This window comes from Zea mays, chromosome 5 (assembly GCF_902167145.1).
Source record: "Zea mays cultivar B73 chromosome 5, Zm-B73-REFERENCE-NAM-5.0, whole genome shotgun sequence".
In the NCBI taxonomy this organism is placed as follows: domain Eukaryota; kingdom Viridiplantae; phylum Streptophyta; class Magnoliopsida; order Poales; family Poaceae; genus Zea; species Zea mays.
In genome coordinates this window covers 2,572,342-2,587,795 of record NC_050100.1, presented here as the reverse complement: position 1 = coordinate 2,587,795, position 15,454 = coordinate 2,572,342, and the positions used below count along the sequence as shown (strand labels likewise).

Sequence of the window (15,454 nt, the reverse complement as noted above, 5' to 3'; positions counted from 1 at the left end):
AGGTCAACTTTGAGCTAGTAGTGCATCAATGATCACTAGTATCTGGCCAGTGTCACTGCTTCAATCATTTGCGAGGTCGGTCAGCCTGGACCTGGGGTAGGTGGGTAGCAGGGTTGTTGCAGCCAAAGGTAAACGTCGGATGCAGACCATATATCTCAAATAGTCAAATAAAGCAGCCAGCCGCCAAACAAAAGAGCTCGAGCTCCGAGCTCTTGGAATTCGAATTCCCGCGCGCAGCTGTGCAAGTGGAAAACGATCTGACCTCACGGCCGGCGCCGTAGCCTGTACTAGTAGTGCTGCGGCACGATCACATGCGTGTCCGTACGCGGCAGCTGAGGAAGGAGTAGGACGGAGGAGGATCGTGCACGGCGCTCCCCCCCCCCCCCCCGACCACAGTGCCTGGTCTCCGTGTCCCGTTGGGTTGTGGGGCCTGGGGCCTGGACAGACATCCGATCCAGTAGCCGACGACCAAGGTAAGGCCTTGTTCGGTTAGATCTCAATCCATGTGGATTGAGCGGGATTGAATGGGTTTAAATCCCAAACAAGTCAAACTCCTTCACAATTTTTTCCAATCCCATCCAATCCATGTGTTTTGGGAATAACCGAACAAGCCCTAAGGTGGGGGTTTTGCCGGTTTGGTTTGGCGCCTCGGAATCCGGGGTCCGGGGAGTGCGCGCGGCTGGGCTCCTCGTTGCCAGAGAGGAATATTTGTACTGTCCCCCTAAACTCACTGCAAGAAGAATGAATAGGTTCAGAATTACACGATAAATAGGTTTTTTTTAGCAGCACATCTCATATCGCTTTCTCTATTTCAAATTTCACGATAAATAAAGATCAAACAATGTACTCACGTGCAATTTTTTTCTGACTAGTTTTTTTCTAAGAATTTGGATGTGGAAAAAAATCTAAACATTATAGATATTACGTCCGAAGAAAGATAAAGATGTCCATAAGGTTCAGAATCTAGAAAATGTTGGACTCCCACTGTTGCAATGACTCGATCCATTCTATATTTATGTTTATTTTTGGATGGTTTTTACTTAACCGATTATTGTTTTTTTAAAAAAAAAATAAAAAACTGGGCGTTTAGGTGTCTGCAACAGTTTTTTATGGTCAGAATTTTTTTTTTAAAAAAAAATGCTACATGACTACATCCCCTAGCTAGTCCACCGAAGACAGCATCACGGGACCAAACGCCCCCAAAGTCAATGTATTCAACGTCAAAAGTTGGCCAGCCCTAGACTCCTAGTACTCGACCGGTGGTCGATCCCCATGTGCGTAGCCTCATCGTGCGTTGCGTCATGGGAACTCAACTAATAACCCGCGACCAGTGATGGCCGCCGGATCGCCGCCGTGACCTAAGGCCAGATATTGCACGGATGGCACAGTCGCATTGCGTTGACCTGACGAGAAGAGGCTCGGAGGCCACCACAGCGTGCGGCGCTCGCTCAACACAGGCACTCAGCCTGCCGCTAGCCTAGCCTGTGAAGGTACGTTTGCTGGGCGGCGGCCGGCGGGGTACGGGTACGGCCGCGACAAGCGCAAAGCGCCGCCCCGCTCTTGCCTGCCTGCCGCACACCACACGTCGCAACGCATCTGTGCGTCAGGTCGTTGGACTCCCGGTGGATGCTACAAGGCTGGAAGGGTCGTGTCATATATATGCGCTGTCAACATGGTCGATGACGACTAGCTAGACTTGTAAATACATTATATGATCAAGGAGTACTACTGAGCTGCTAATTAGCTGACTCTTTAATTCCATTGATTGATGTCTCACAAGGCCCAGATCAAGCAGAAGCGAGAACATTCGCGGCCCATGGTCGTGCTGGGCCGCCCACTCCTTGCCGCTTGCGATGTGCACAGCGCGTGCCAGAAATTTCCGATGACTGCCCGCCTGCAACTGCGAGAAGCCCATCAGTTCCACGGAGACACGACACGAACACGATACGACAGTGCCACGCTGGCGCTTTCTTTTTGGCTGGCGATCAACCGGTTGGCTCCACGTGCCGTGCCGCCGACCACAACCTGGTCTGACGGAGCGGAGCGGAAGGCAAGGTGGAGCCCACGTACCCCAAGCGATATGCTCGTCTCGACTCTCGAGACCGGGTGCTGTTCTTATATTTGTAATGTAATAGGTAACAAATAACGTTAAATCATATTTGTTTAAATCTAGTTATAATCGGATACTACATATGAATTGATATCAGGCTATTCAAACTTGTTACCGCTGGTAATCAAATGTAAACTATTATCGTTACCATTTACGTTACATTTTGAGAACCAAACGGCACCCAGGTTTTAGCGTATCCGTCCATGGATTGTACAGAGACTATTAACCAAATATTTGAGGCTGTATTTTTTTTTCTCGAATACGTAGGAGAACTACGTGTCACTATATTAAGTAGAGAGAAGGTCTAAAGAAGACAAAAAACAACGGCTATACAAAAATAGGGGAGAAAAAAGAGAGGAAAATCAGGAAAAGAAGCTGCATTTGAGATCAGCCTTGGATCCTCTTGGAATATTCTGCCATATTCTACTGCAATGAAAGAATAAATATGACGAATATGATAAATGAGGAAAACGTGTGCATTAGTAAATCGACCGAGCAAATCAAAGAGACCCTAGATCTTCATATCTCTTGTTTTTTTTTTCTGTTACACGTTTTTTTTCACCTTTCATTGGCTCTCACCTATAAAGTTTTAGAGAGTTGAGTATTTTAAACAAAAAATAGTAAACAATAATGACTTGTTTGAGAGCAAGAGACTTTTGCTCCCAAACAAGCTCTAAAAACATCTCCAAAAGTCTTTCTAAAATATATTCTCTAAATTATTATTTAAAGAGCTATTTTATGTTTTTTATATATTCTTTGTATCGTAGAACAACTTTCCTATTTGTATGCTCAGTTTAGAGAGCTATTCTCGTCCTAAATATTTGGCTAGCGGAAAATCTACGAAGTAGTGTATTTGTAACTGTAAAGACGCTCCTGCGAAGCGATGCACAGAGAATCCTCGGCGGAGGTCCTAGACCATTCCGCCACTTTCGACCGACGCGTTTCCCGCGCACTGGCCAGTCGGTGACACGTAGCTTTCCCAACGATCCTGCCACTACCCGCAGCAGGTACCGCGCCGCTCCAGCTTCCCACTGACATCCGGGCCCAGATCCACCTTGACCCTACCAGTCATGCAGCGCTCGGGCACCTCGCGCGGGCCCAACGCGCAACGCCAGTACGGCACCGCCACGCCGCTGGAGCTGGACTGGACTCCACTCCACTTGAGCAGCTTCGCGCGCTGGTGTGCGCCAGTGCCACCAGCACCCCCACCGCCCACCGCCTATATTACACTACCCCTCCTCTTCCTCCGCCCGGCTCACCAGACTCGCTCTCGCTTGCGTAGCTGCGTCGCCATTGCGCTGCTTGCCTGCTCTGTGCCTGTCGCGAGAGGCGGAGGACGGGCGCCGCTTGTGGTCGTCATCCCGGCCGAGAGAGGAGGGAGAGTCGGAGAGATGGAGGTGGAGCACGGCGGAGAGATGATGATGTTGGTCGAGGCGGCTGCGGCGGATGAGGAGGGGTGGCAGACGCCGAGGCGCGAGGACTGCCGCATCCCTGTGGTGCCGCCGTGCCCGGCGGCGCCGTCGAGGAAGAAGGCCGTCGCGATGGCGCCGGAGGCGGCCGGAGGGAGCAGGCGGCGGGACCCGCCCAAGGGCGGGTACTTCCAGCCACCGGACCTCGAGTCCCTGTTCGTGCTCGCGCCGCCGAGGGCACAGGCGGCGGCCTCAAGCCGCGCGTGGTAAGGCGGGGCACGTACGCTTCGGCCCGCCATGGTCCTCCGGCCGGTGAGCCGACAATAGCTAGCGGAATGGTGGTAGAGTAGCTGTATATGTCTACGTGTAGTTCCCTACTAGGTGTACGTAGGGGTTCAGCTAGCAGCACATCTTACCTTTCCTTTTGGGGGGAGTCCTTTTTTGTGTGAAGATTGCTGCTCTGGTGCCTCTGTGTTAGCTAGAGATTGACAAAAGCAGTAGGAGATCCATGGAGGTCCAAAAGGTTCCTCAAAAGCTTGGAATCTGCGTACGTGCGTGTGTGTGTGAAGTACTTACCTGTTACGAGCATATGTTGTGAATCTACTTTGTGAATCTCCCGTTTTCCGAATCTTCTCTCTTGGAATCGCCGATGGATCTATACATCTGCCGATCTGCGATTGTGCATCAACCTTCCATCCTCGACTTTCCCTCTTTGTCATTTCCGCTCTTTGGCTTCATCATCCATACGATATGTAAAATAAAAAAAAAACCTATAGCTTCATCATTCGTGTGCACCATTCTTATTTTCAAGGAGATAGGCAAATTATATAATTATATCTCAAAAAGTATATACTAGATGGATAAATAACAAAAATAGCTAAAAGGCTGTAAAAAAGCTGCGTGTTGCCATGTTGAAACTATTTTCTATCAAAACAATTGAGATAATTTTAATTGGATCTATAGAATTATAAATCTGAATATTATTCCGATCTATCGCTTCAGATCCTAAATGGATAAATGACAAAAAGAGCTAAAAGGCTGTAAATCTTGCCATACTGTTAACTTTTTCTATAAAGATTTATTTTTTGCAAAGATGTATAACGAGAAAAAATTGGAGAACTTGCTATTTCAAACGGTGAAATGGAAGTTTTGAGATGATAGAATTTAAATCTCACGATTCTAATTGTCAAGATGAGCATATTTCTACACATTTTTTGTTGCGTCGTTTCGAAAAACAATCAAAAAATGTTTTATAAGATGTAGATGATTCGTGAAAACTTTAGTGGGCCCATACTCTGTCAAAGAACTCCGGTGAAAATGGGCCCTCAGATGTCAAATTCTTGGCCCACATACGTACATTATGGACGCCGCCGGCCACACAAACCGCAGGCTCGGGAGTGCTCCGGAACCCGCCGCCGCATCCGCACGACGCCACGGCTGACGACTGGGAGCCCCGTTCGCCTCCACCGCCACCTCCCCCCGCGTAGAAGTAGAGAGGGAAGCTTTGCAGCGAGAAGCCGAGAACCCTGTCGATCTTTCCTGAAGCAATCCGCTCCTGTCGTGAGCTGAACCCTACAGTTCGTATCACCTCCTCTCGCAGCAGCTGCAGAAAGAGCAAGGGGGATGGCCAAGGACGGAGGCCCCGACTGGAACGGCCTGTTCAAGTGGAGCATCGCCCACGGAGACGGCACCAACCCGCCGCGTGCTCTCAGGTCTGCGATCCCCGCGTTTAGATCCCCTGTTTCCGTGCTAAACATTCTGTACTTAGATTTTGCTGGCTTATGTCAGACTTCATATGCTCAATTTTGCCGTCTTCTTACCGTGCGTTATTTTTTCTTTCTAATTTATGTGGCTAGTAGGTTCAGTATATGCTGAAAAAAAAACTGCACTTAGTCCAAGAGAAGTGGGATAAAAAATCGTGTGGTTCTTAATTTCAGTGAAGAAGACAGAAAATGGTTTATGGAGGCTATGCAAGCCAACACGATAGATGTTGTGAAGAGGATGAAGGAGATCACTCGGGTGATGAGAACTCCACAAGATGTCTTGCAGTCTCAGGGTGTGACCCCAGAGAACATTGAAGGTACTGCTTGGGAGCGTTTATACTTCTGAAGTTGATTTTCAGTCTTCCACGAAAAATTGGCTTCACCCGTTTCTGAACCATTGATGTTTATTGCTGATATGTTGATTAGTCGGCGGGTATTTAACACATCGGCATAGATGCAACTCTCAGTACCTGCAGCAGCGTATGGTAGCATGATGTGGAAACATACAATAAGCAAGAAACATGTGCTTGTAAGGTTGTTAATTGCTCTTCCAAATGGTCGGTAGAGCTCAAACCTAACAACGGAGGCAATTAGCCACATTACGTTTAGTTTGCAACAGAAACTCGTAATTGATGGTCATGGTCATATGACGGATTCAAGATTGATGGTGTTTATGTGCTGTCACTTGCCGCTAAACTAAACGAATTTTCCAACGTTACTTGGTTGTATCCTCCTTGGAATTTGATTTTATGAACATTGATACTCATCACCCTTATGTTCTAGGTGTTGTCTATGGAATAAAAAAATATTTATTCTATTTTCAGATATGTTGGATGAGCTACACGAGCATGTTGAGTCCATTGACATGGCAAATGGTAACACTCGTAGCTCTATTCATCAGTTTCTTGTAAATGCTTGTCGTGGTGGTTACTGTGTATGAGCCCCAACTCCTAACTCCTAAATCCTAATGCATATACAACTATTCAATCAGATTTACATTCTATTGGTGGGCTGGATCCCCTGCTCGGTTACTTGAAAAATTCAAATGCTGGCATCCGCGCAAAGGCAGCAGAAGTTGTTAGTACAGTCGTGCAGAATAATCCCAAGAGTCAGCAACTTGTCATAGAATCCAATGGACTCGAGCCACTGTTGATAAACTTCAAATCAGATCCAAGTACAAATGCACGCACAAAAGCTTTAGGAGCCATATCTTGTAAGTATCACTCGGTCTCATGTGGAGTATAATCCTTCGCTTGAACTGTGCAGTTAATTATTTTCCAGAGTGTCTTGTGTTCGTACAATTGTTTTGCAGCTATAATACGTCATAACCAGCCTGGAGTTTCCGCATTTCGCCTGGGAAATGGCTATGCTGGATTGAAGGATGCTCTTGGTTCCTATGATGCCAAACTTCAATGGTATGTCATGATGGCAGCACACACAGCATCCTGCAAGACATGTTGTACAACCAAGATATTTTCCTAAAATGGTTTCATAGACAGTAGACATGGGGTAGATCCGTAGATGTAGTGACCTGACAGGGCACGTCACTACCAAAATTATTCCTGGAATCCTAAATGAGTAAAATGACCTATGAACAAGCACCCATGTACTTACAGAGTAATACTACCCATGCCATATTGAAATTCCTTGTTAATAGTAGTGTTGGTTTAAATATCGTTTTATTTATTTGAGTTAGTCTATATTTTGCTAGACTTCAATCCGGTTTGTATTAGCTGATCTATTTTTATGCACTTGGGATCCTTTTTTTTTTTCTGTAATGCGAATGAGACATAGTTCTGTTGTATCGATGCAGGAAAGCTCTCAATCTCATACAATACCTGTTACACAACAAGGCAGACAGGAGTTTTGCTACAGAGCTTGGTCTTCCAAAGCTGATGATGCATCTTGCGGCTAGCGATGATCACTTGGTGCGTGAAGCTGCTCTAAGCGGCCTCCTTGAGTTGTCACAGGACCAGACATCTGGTAATGCGCTACCTGACCAAGACAAGCTGAAAAGAGATCCTGAAGAGCCGAATCGAAGGGATCAGTGCGATGGACTCTGACGATCTCCATGCCGCACACGAGAAGCGCAGCTGGTGGACACACTAATGTAAATGTTGTTAATTAGGAAGCGGATCCCAGTGTGTGCACGTATTGTGCAGTTGACACTTGAAATAGCGGCGAGCATAAGTGATGATTGGCGTCTACTTCATCTCTTCGCTAATGGCAAAAATCGTCAACCTAGGTCAGCTAGGGAAGAAGAAGAGCGGCGTCTGCCGAAGCAGCAACAGACTGTGTTGTCGGAAAACCGACAGATAATAAAATGGAAGAAGCCACCGAGCAGAGTGCTCAAGATCAGCTTTGCAATATGGGTAGGGGGGGTTGCTAATGATTTTGCAGCTTTCGGTTGTAAACTCCAAAGTGGACTTCGTACAACTTGGGAGTTGGGACGATGTGCATCGCTTTGTTTGAGGACTTGGTGTCCAACGATGAGCGATCTATGCTATGTGAGCTAAAAAATACTTATCTGTTCTAAATTAAAATTCGTTTTATCTTTTTAGTAGATTCATAAAATAGTTGATGTATATATATGTTCTATGTATCTATCTATATTCATTATCATCCATATGAATACAAACATAAAAATCTAGACTAAAATGACTACTATTTTAAAACAGAGGGATTACCTTTTAAAAAAGCATCCACCGTCATGGTCAAACAAACGGCTCAAAGTCAAATCTACCCAGACTGTTGACGGGGTAGTTCTACTAGAAAGCCGACCATTTCAAAGTTCAAACTGTTTTATAAAAAGGATTGTGAGTGGCACATGATTTTGGGTCGCGTGCACGACCCCGACAACTACCATTGCAATCAACCAACCGCTAACCTGCAATGCAAATGTGTCTTTTTCTTTACAAAAAAAAGGTAGTACAGGTAGAATGGTAGTACAAACCTCTACTAGTAACATGCAACCATGTGGGGCCGACAGAAAACGTGACGTTGTTTTCACGTGGACATCTTTCCTAATCATTTTATTTTACTTCACCTGACGCGTCAAAAACTCTAAGGTAGTGTTTGGTTGAAGAGCCAAGTAGAACGGAGTCGTTCCATCCCTGATTCTAGGAACGGAGCCGCTCTGTTCTGTGTTTGGTAATCTGGAACGGAGCGGCTCTGTTTTTTGTTTGGTTGCAGAGTGAACGGAATGGAGCGTGACTGTGAGAGCGGGATGGGAACGGAGCGGCTCCGTCCCATTGATTTTTTGGAGCGGAATGGTTCCGGATCTGAGGAGAATATTCTCTAATTGGAGTCATTCCGTTCTAGTTCCTTTGTAACCAAACAGCAACAAAACTGGAACAGAACAACTCCGTTCTACTTGGCTCTTCAACCAAACACTACCTAAGGCCTCCTCTGGAAGAAGGGAAAAGTGAAGGAATTTTAAAGGATTAAAACCCTATGGAAAGTTTTCCTATGTGGTCCTTTGGAACAAAGGATTGAGTTGCAACAAATCCTATAAAATTCCTATGGAATTGAGCATTGTAGTGAGATTTTGGAGGTTTTTTAACATGAGGTCCAACCTCTTGAAAATTTTCCTGTGGAATTGAAGGTGACATGCAACTCTATTCCTACATTTTTTCCATCCCTATGTTTTACTAATCCTCTATTCCAAAGGAGGCCTAAACCCGGAGATCAGATACACCCAAAGCTTCGTATATTAAACTGAAACCCAAATCCTCTTACGGTCCATTCCTCTCCCTGCCTTAAAAAGATGTAATTTTTACTTGAAAGGAATCAAGTAATTTTGAATTCAACTAAATCTACCTAAAAATAATAGCAGTCATGGCAATGATTACTAAGTACGATTAGACTAATCAAAGCATATAATATTTTAATAGGAAATATGAGGTCTTTCTCATACCGCATAACTAATAGCTAGCATCCAGCTAAAAACCGGCTAATAGTTATTAGTTAATAGCAAGCTAGTAGTACTGGCTAGTGGTTTATTTTAAATTTTATTATACAAACAATGTTACCTACCATACACACACTGGAGACAACCTAAATAGACCGATTAATATGAAATAGTTAAAAATGAAGACATAGATATTACTCGCTCCGCTTTAAAATAAATAGTTTTTAGCTCTTAATTTTATGTCTATATTTAAATAGATAATAATAAATTAGATAGAACAGTTGTATTAATTCATTAATTATTTAATCGAACTTTAAATTGGGCTGGAGGAAGTAATGTTTTTTAAATTTTAATAGAAAGGACGAAAGGTTTGGTTTTTCTTAAACCGGCAGTTAGTATTGTTTTCTTGAGCCACGAAGTATCTGAAACTCTTTTTTGTCTGACAACAAAAAAACTGCCTTGAATATTTTTATTTCGATCCCTCAATGATTGAGAAATTATGAATTAACTATTCCCTTCCATTTCCCATCCCCTGCCGCGCTGTTTACGCCCACATCTCCTTCCGTTTCTCGGCATCGTCGACACCTCCATCGGCCTCCGATCTCTCCACGAGCCTCCGCTCCAATCCGAGGTACGCAACGCGCGATTTGCAGCGGCTTTGCCCGCATTTCCCGACCCGATCATCGATCCGCGCGGCGGCGCGTCATCGTCAGGGCTTCTTATTGGGTGGATCTCGGTGGCACGCGTGCTGCAGGATCTGCGGCGGTGGGCAGTGGTCGGCCGGCGATGGCGCACCGAGTGGACAACGAGTACGACTACCTCTTCAAGATCGTGCTCATCGGCGACTCCGGCGTCGGCAAGTCCAACATCCTTTCCCGGTTCACCCGCAACGAGTTCTGCCTCGAGTCCAAGTCCACCATCGGCGTCGAGTTCGCCACCCGCACCCTCCAGGTAAGCCCACTCCCTCCCCGCCCTCGAATCTCTCCCTAGATGAGGGAGTCGAGAGATTTATTGCATTCGGCGGGTTCATACTGCTGGGGCTGGGGCGTTTTTATCAGAGGCGGTTGTTTTGGCTTGGACTCGGGCAGAAATTCGGGATAGCTAAATCATCCCCACTGTTGGTGGGTCTGCTGGGATGATTTCAAGGACGTTGTGTGCTCTGCACAGCATTAGCATATAGATCTGTGAAAGTTCCCGTGTTGCTGTGTTGCTCTTTGCGAGAAAAAGTAAGTGTTGCTGTGAGTGATTTTTGTTGATAGGTGGAGATTGAAATTGTTATGGAATTATGGGTCATATTTATACAAGCACTGAAGAAAAACAACTAATTATCGTTGGAGGTACAATTTTTGCGTCCTCGGCTAGTAACCAGTACAGCAAGACTTCAGTCAATATAGTGCCAATCAATGACTGTGAGTTAACGTTGCAACAGTACCACGAACAAACACACAAAATAAAATAAATAATTTGTGATGAGCTTTGAACCAACATAAATTTAAGGATATGTACAATAATTTTTTTACTAATGTTTGAATAAGTGATGCTGATTAGAATAGGAATATATCAAGGATCAACTTTAAGTCTTTACCTTTTTGCCTTAACGATGGATAAGGTTATAAGGGACATACAAGGGGATATCTTTTGGTGTAGGATTTTTACAAATGATGTGGTGGTAGTTGATGAAAGTCGGAGAAGAGTAAATAGGAAATCAGAATTATGAGTCAAGTCTAAATGTTTTAGATTCAGTTGAACTAAAACTGAATATATGAGATGTAACTTCGACACTGCTACACATGAGAAAGGAGATATTAGTTTGGAAGGTTAGTAGTGCATAGGAAAGATATCTTTCGATATTTAGGATCAATGCTATAGAAAGACGAGGATATTGATGAATATGTTAGCCATAGAAGCATTGTGGATGAAGTGGTGTCATCATCTAGCGTTTTATATGACAAGAGGGTACCACAGAAGCTAAAAGGTAAGTTTTTTTGGATGATGATTAAATTTGATATGTTGTACGGTGCAAAATGTTGGCCTATAAAAGACAACATGTTCAACAAATAATTGTTGCAAAAATGTGTATGTTGCATTGGATTTGTGGCGATACAAGAAGGAATCGAGTTCGGAACGATGATATACGTGATATTTTAGGGGTAGCCCCGATTGAAAAAAAACTTTTCCAACACCGATTGAGATGGTTTAGACATATCAACGGAGACATCTAGAGCACCCGTTTATTTAGAATTCTAGACGTGATAGCAATAGGAAGAGAGACAGTAGAATACCGAAGTTGACATGGGTACATGCAGTAAAAGAAGGCTTGGAATGATGATTTAGCATTGACTAGAAACGAATGGAAAACAGCTATCCATGTGCGTGAACCTTGACGGCTTGACCTATGGTTTCAGTTGGGTTTCAACTTCAGCTTACCCCAATTTGATTGGGACTAAAAGTTTTTTTATGTTTTTGTTATTGGTGGTTATATTGAGTTGCATGCATGTTTCTGATATGTATCCTTCAATTTTTAGGTTTCTCGGCTTGTCATTTTAAACTCTATCCAATTGCACATAAGTTGCTCCTGGACATGTCTGTTTCGTCTTTCACTTAAATATATGAACTCGTCATCACTCTTTAATTGGTTCTTTTGTCTCATTATCCAGCAACACTGTCGAGCTTACACTTGTTTGCTGATTGTTTTTTGTTGTTTTAACTTTTAAGCTATAATAGCGATGCATAATTGGTTTTCCTGTATCCAACTTTACCAACATGATTCTAATCCTAATTGAAAAAAAAATTGTTTGCGTACTGCTGTTTTAGTTGTAGTTCTGCCATATGTTGTTTTTGAGTTCACTGATACATTGTCTGGTGTATTTACAAAGCATACACAAGCACTGTGTTTTATCAATCTGTGATTGCAAATCAAACATGAAAGATGAAACTATTGCCTTTATTACCATGGTCCATGGGTTACAAATGGTTTATTCAACCAGGTACAAAAATGAGCAACTTGCTGAGAGCATGTAAGTGTATGGCTCTAGGTCAGGAATATTTCAATTTTCAGAACAAGGAACTGTGTGTCATAATTGTTATCCTGAGTTCATGATTATGTTGTTACTATTTAGTGGATTTGTCCTGTTACTTCAAAAAAAAGGCCATATCCATGTATAACATGGACTATTTTCTGAAGGCGTGTCCTTTGATTAATTAAATACACATATAAGAAAGTTTGAGAATTGTTTGGATGTATTATTATATTGTTCTTTTTCCCTTTTGTACTGATTTACTGTTGTCTTTTTATTCAATGTATAAGGTATTTTCAGTATTTTCTGTTGGCAAGTGATTGAAAATTAAGTTGTTTCTGGGAGAGCACTATCGTTCTGTTTGATGTCTTCTGATTAAGTTTGGAACTGCATCACAGATCGAAGGGAAAACCATCAAAGCTCAAATATGGGATACTGCGGGGCAAGAGAGGTACCGTGCAATCACAAGTGCTTACTACAGAGGAGCCGTGGGTGCACTTCTAGTCTATGACATCACGAAGAAGCAGACATTTGAAAACATACAGAGGTGGCTCCGCGAGCTCCGTGACCACGCGGACTCCAACATCGTGATCATGATGGTCGGCAACAAGTCCGACCTGAACCACCTGAGGTCGGTTCCAGAGGAAGATGGGCAGGCGTTAGCGGAGAAGGAAGGCCTATCCTTCCTCGAGACATCCGCCCTCGAAGCCCTTAACGTCGAGAAGGCGTTTCAGACCGTCCTCTCCGACATCCATCAGATCATAAGCAAGAAGGCGCTTGCAGCCCAAGAGGCAGCAGGTAGTGGACCTCCAGGTCAAGGAACCACCATCAACGTTGCGGATTCGTCTGCCAACATGAAGGGAGGGTGCTGCTCTTCCTAGGTGTGCAGACAAAGACATGCTGCTGCTGCTGCAAAAAAGAGAGAGAGAAACCTCATGGATCGTACGATACTTTAGGTGTTATGTAGGTGACGACTCCTTTTGGCCTGTAACTCCGGTGGGTTGTAATCACAGTTCATACTTCTGCAAAGAAATCCTCCTCTCAGGTAGATATGGCGTGTAGTTTTTGAAATTTTGGTAGAGAGCGATGGTTGGCAGACTTGCGTGGAGCCCAGCTTGGTGTTTTCTTTCAGTGTTCTATCTTAAGTAGCCCTCTGCTGGAAAAAGGACCCAGATATTTCTTGTATTTGTACTCGAGTTTGCGGTGTTACCAGATATACTTTGATTCCTGTGCTAGAACATCCACCCGTGTTTGCCATTCCGTTCTTACGAACTGCATGTGTTGTTCTTCATGGTTTCGCCCCCTTGTGATGGTTGGAACATCGTCGTGTTGCTTGCTTGCAACGTGTGAACAGTACTCAACTTTTTTTTTCACATAACGCGTCATGATTTTGGGTTCAGTGGTCTGTGGTTCGTTGCTGCCCATTCTGACAGAATCGGTTCTCTGCTATCAGCTTTAGCACAATGGGTCTTTCCAGTTGCACACTGACACTGACGCTGTCATCAGTAACGAGGGAGAGGGACCACGCATAACTCGTGGTAATTACCTCAACCTCATTTCTAACTGCTGATACATCATCTATGGCTTTATATCCTTACATCACTCTCGTGATCTAATCTGATCCATTTCGTGACAATCTATCCTTGGCAAGCAGATATTATTTTTACCTGAAAATCCTAAGAAAGATGGGTGTAGCAAGTGGCAATGTCAGTTTCCTATGAACTTGTCATTGCACCCCTTTGGATCCGCCATTGCATCCTTACCACTGTCATTCAATTCGTTTCGTAGCAGGTGTTTTTTTTTCTTCGTTTTCACCCAAGATCATTAATTCAGAAACCCAGTTTTGATGAATCAGCTCACCTTACTAGCCTTCTCAAAGGACCCTAGGGACTTGTTCGTTTTCCTGTCAATCCATGTGGATTAGGTGGGATCGAGTGCGTTTATATATCAAACAAGTTAAAATCTTTCATTATCTTTTTTTAAACCCCATCCAGTCCACGTGTGATGGGAATAACCGAACAAGGTATCGGAGATTAGAATGAACAAGCTTCCACATTATTATTGGAAACCCGAAATCAGGTTTGCATTGAGTTTAAATTTGAAGCATATTGTTTCCACACTTGTTGTTCTTCCAGCTCATCTAAAAAAATATACTCTTTGTTCTTCCACGATGAACAAACCTGCGAGGGTAAAATAGACCCCGGACATTAAGTCAAGAAGATCCCTATCCATGTGAGAAAATTCGCTTCCATAAAGGAGTTAAATTCAGGACATGAGGAATACTACCAACTTAACAAGAGACCATTTTACTGAACAGGTCGTCTGTTCTGCAAGTGTTTTTGCCCTTCTGCTGGTTTCATTGGCCATGTGCTGTACCAAGCACCATGCATACCTCTGCTAGTACTCATCTCAAACTTTTTTGATCCATTCACCTCTGGCTTCGCATCCTTGTACCAATCTGTCCCCATTTCACCAGAATCTATCCTTCTTGTCGAGGAAGGAGAATGACAGCCCATGCATGCAGAGCCCAGTTATTCCACAAACGAAGCTGATAAAGACAACATCATAAACTTTGTGCAGCATTTGTCTTGAGCACCTTGGAAAAGATAGGTCTGGCCACGCCCCCACGCAATCCTCCTTACAGGAGAACTAATTCGGATGCCCATTGCCCATCCTTTCAGGAAATCAGTTCTAAGATTAGGCAGATTCAGCACAGTTTTATTAAAGAGTACAAAAATCCATGCCTTTTGGGTTGGCCCTATTATTCTCATGACTTGGAGCATCTGGAAAAGCCGAAACGAGTGGTTGTTTTCAAGCAAGGATCCTTCGGTGCACCGTTGTACACAGGAATTCAGCAAAGAGCTGCGATTGATCATGCACAGAGCACGGGGGAAATTTGATACCTCTATCCCGAATTGGCTGAGCCTGTGACAGGCATAGGAGTAGTATTCTCTTTTCATTACTTATTAACGTTTGTAAAAAGACCCTGTCTTAACGTTTTCGTTTCGCTTACTTAATAAATTTCTCAGCAGGGGCACCCCTACTGATTCTTCAAAAAAAAGAATGGAGTTCTCTGCTGAAGCTGATCTTTCCATCTCCCACTTTGGAACTGCATTGCATCTTCTCTATCATGTCAGTCAGTGTGACAACCATGCATAACTGCGAACACACTCTCTGCCGAGTCGACGTCTTTTTTCAGAGAGAAGCAGAAAAAAAAAACAGAAGAACCCTCCACGATAACAGGC

General features: G+C 44.0%; 3 protein-coding genes across 4 annotated transcripts; all 3 read left to right on the top strand.

Annotated features, from left to right (window-relative positions):
- Positions 1-3,310: 3,310 nt before the first annotated feature.
- On the top strand, positions 3,311-4,147 carry LOC103625756 (uncharacterized). The gene has a single exon (XM_008646152.4). It carries the CDS (start codon positions 3,502-3,504, stop codon positions 3,787-3,789), a length of 288 nt encoding a protein of 95 aa, XP_008644374.1. The 5' UTR covers positions 3,311-3,501; the 3' UTR covers positions 3,790-4,147.
- A 719-nt stretch (positions 4,148-4,866) lies between these two features.
- Positions 4,867-7,847, top strand: LOC100274023 (uncharacterized). 2 transcript variants are annotated; one of them, XM_008683302.3, is made up of 6 exons: positions 4,867-5,231; positions 5,457-5,599; positions 6,107-6,157; positions 6,274-6,495; positions 6,595-6,697; positions 7,096-7,847. In XM_008683302.3, the coding sequence occupies exons 1-6, from the start codon at positions 5,143-5,145 to the stop codon at positions 7,343-7,345; spliced, it is 858 nt and encodes a 285-aa protein (XP_008681524.1). In that variant the 5' UTR covers positions 4,867-5,142; the 3' UTR covers positions 7,346-7,847. The 2 variants fall into 2 exon arrangements, with proteins under 2 accessions (XP_008681524.1, NP_001141880.1); NM_001148408.1 differs by having other exon boundaries at positions 4,919-5,231; positions 5,379-5,599; positions 7,096-7,488.
- Positions 7,848-9,734: 1,887 nt separating this feature from the next.
- On the top strand, positions 9,735-13,443 carry LOC100191168 (uncharacterized). The gene is made up of 3 exons (NM_001136603.1): positions 9,735-9,823; positions 9,947-10,143; positions 12,608-13,443. Exons 2-3 carry the CDS (start codon positions 9,979-9,981, stop codon positions 13,088-13,090), a joined length of 648 nt encoding a protein of 215 aa, NP_001130075.1. The 5' UTR covers positions 9,735-9,823; positions 9,947-9,978; the 3' UTR covers positions 13,091-13,443.
- The last annotated feature ends 2,011 nt before the right edge of the window (positions 13,444-15,454 follow it).

Bases quoted from the DNA above. Each gene is read 5' to 3' on its own strand.
- LOC103625756 (XM_008646152.4), top strand. From the start codon at position 3,502: ATGGAGGTGGAGCACGGCGGAGAGATGATGATGTTGGTCGAGGCGGCT.
- LOC100274023 (XM_008683302.3), top strand. From the start codon at position 5,143: ATGGCCAAGGACGGAGGCCCCGACTGGAACGGCCTGTTCAAGTGGAGC. The intron at 5,600-6,106 runs GTACTGCTTGGG...TTCTATTTTCAG, and splicing joins GACCCCAGAGAACATTGAAG to ATATGTTGGATGAGCTACAC. The intron at 6,496-6,594 runs GTAAGTATCACT...ATTGTTTTGCAG, and splicing joins AGCTTTAGGAGCCATATCTT to CTATAATACGTCATAACCAG.
- LOC100191168 (NM_001136603.1), top strand. From the start codon at position 9,979: ATGGCGCACCGAGTGGACAACGAGTACGACTACCTCTTCAAGATCGTG. The intron at 10,144-12,607 runs GTAAGCCCACTC...ACTGCATCACAG, and splicing joins TCGCCACCCGCACCCTCCAG to ATCGAAGGGAAAACCATCAA.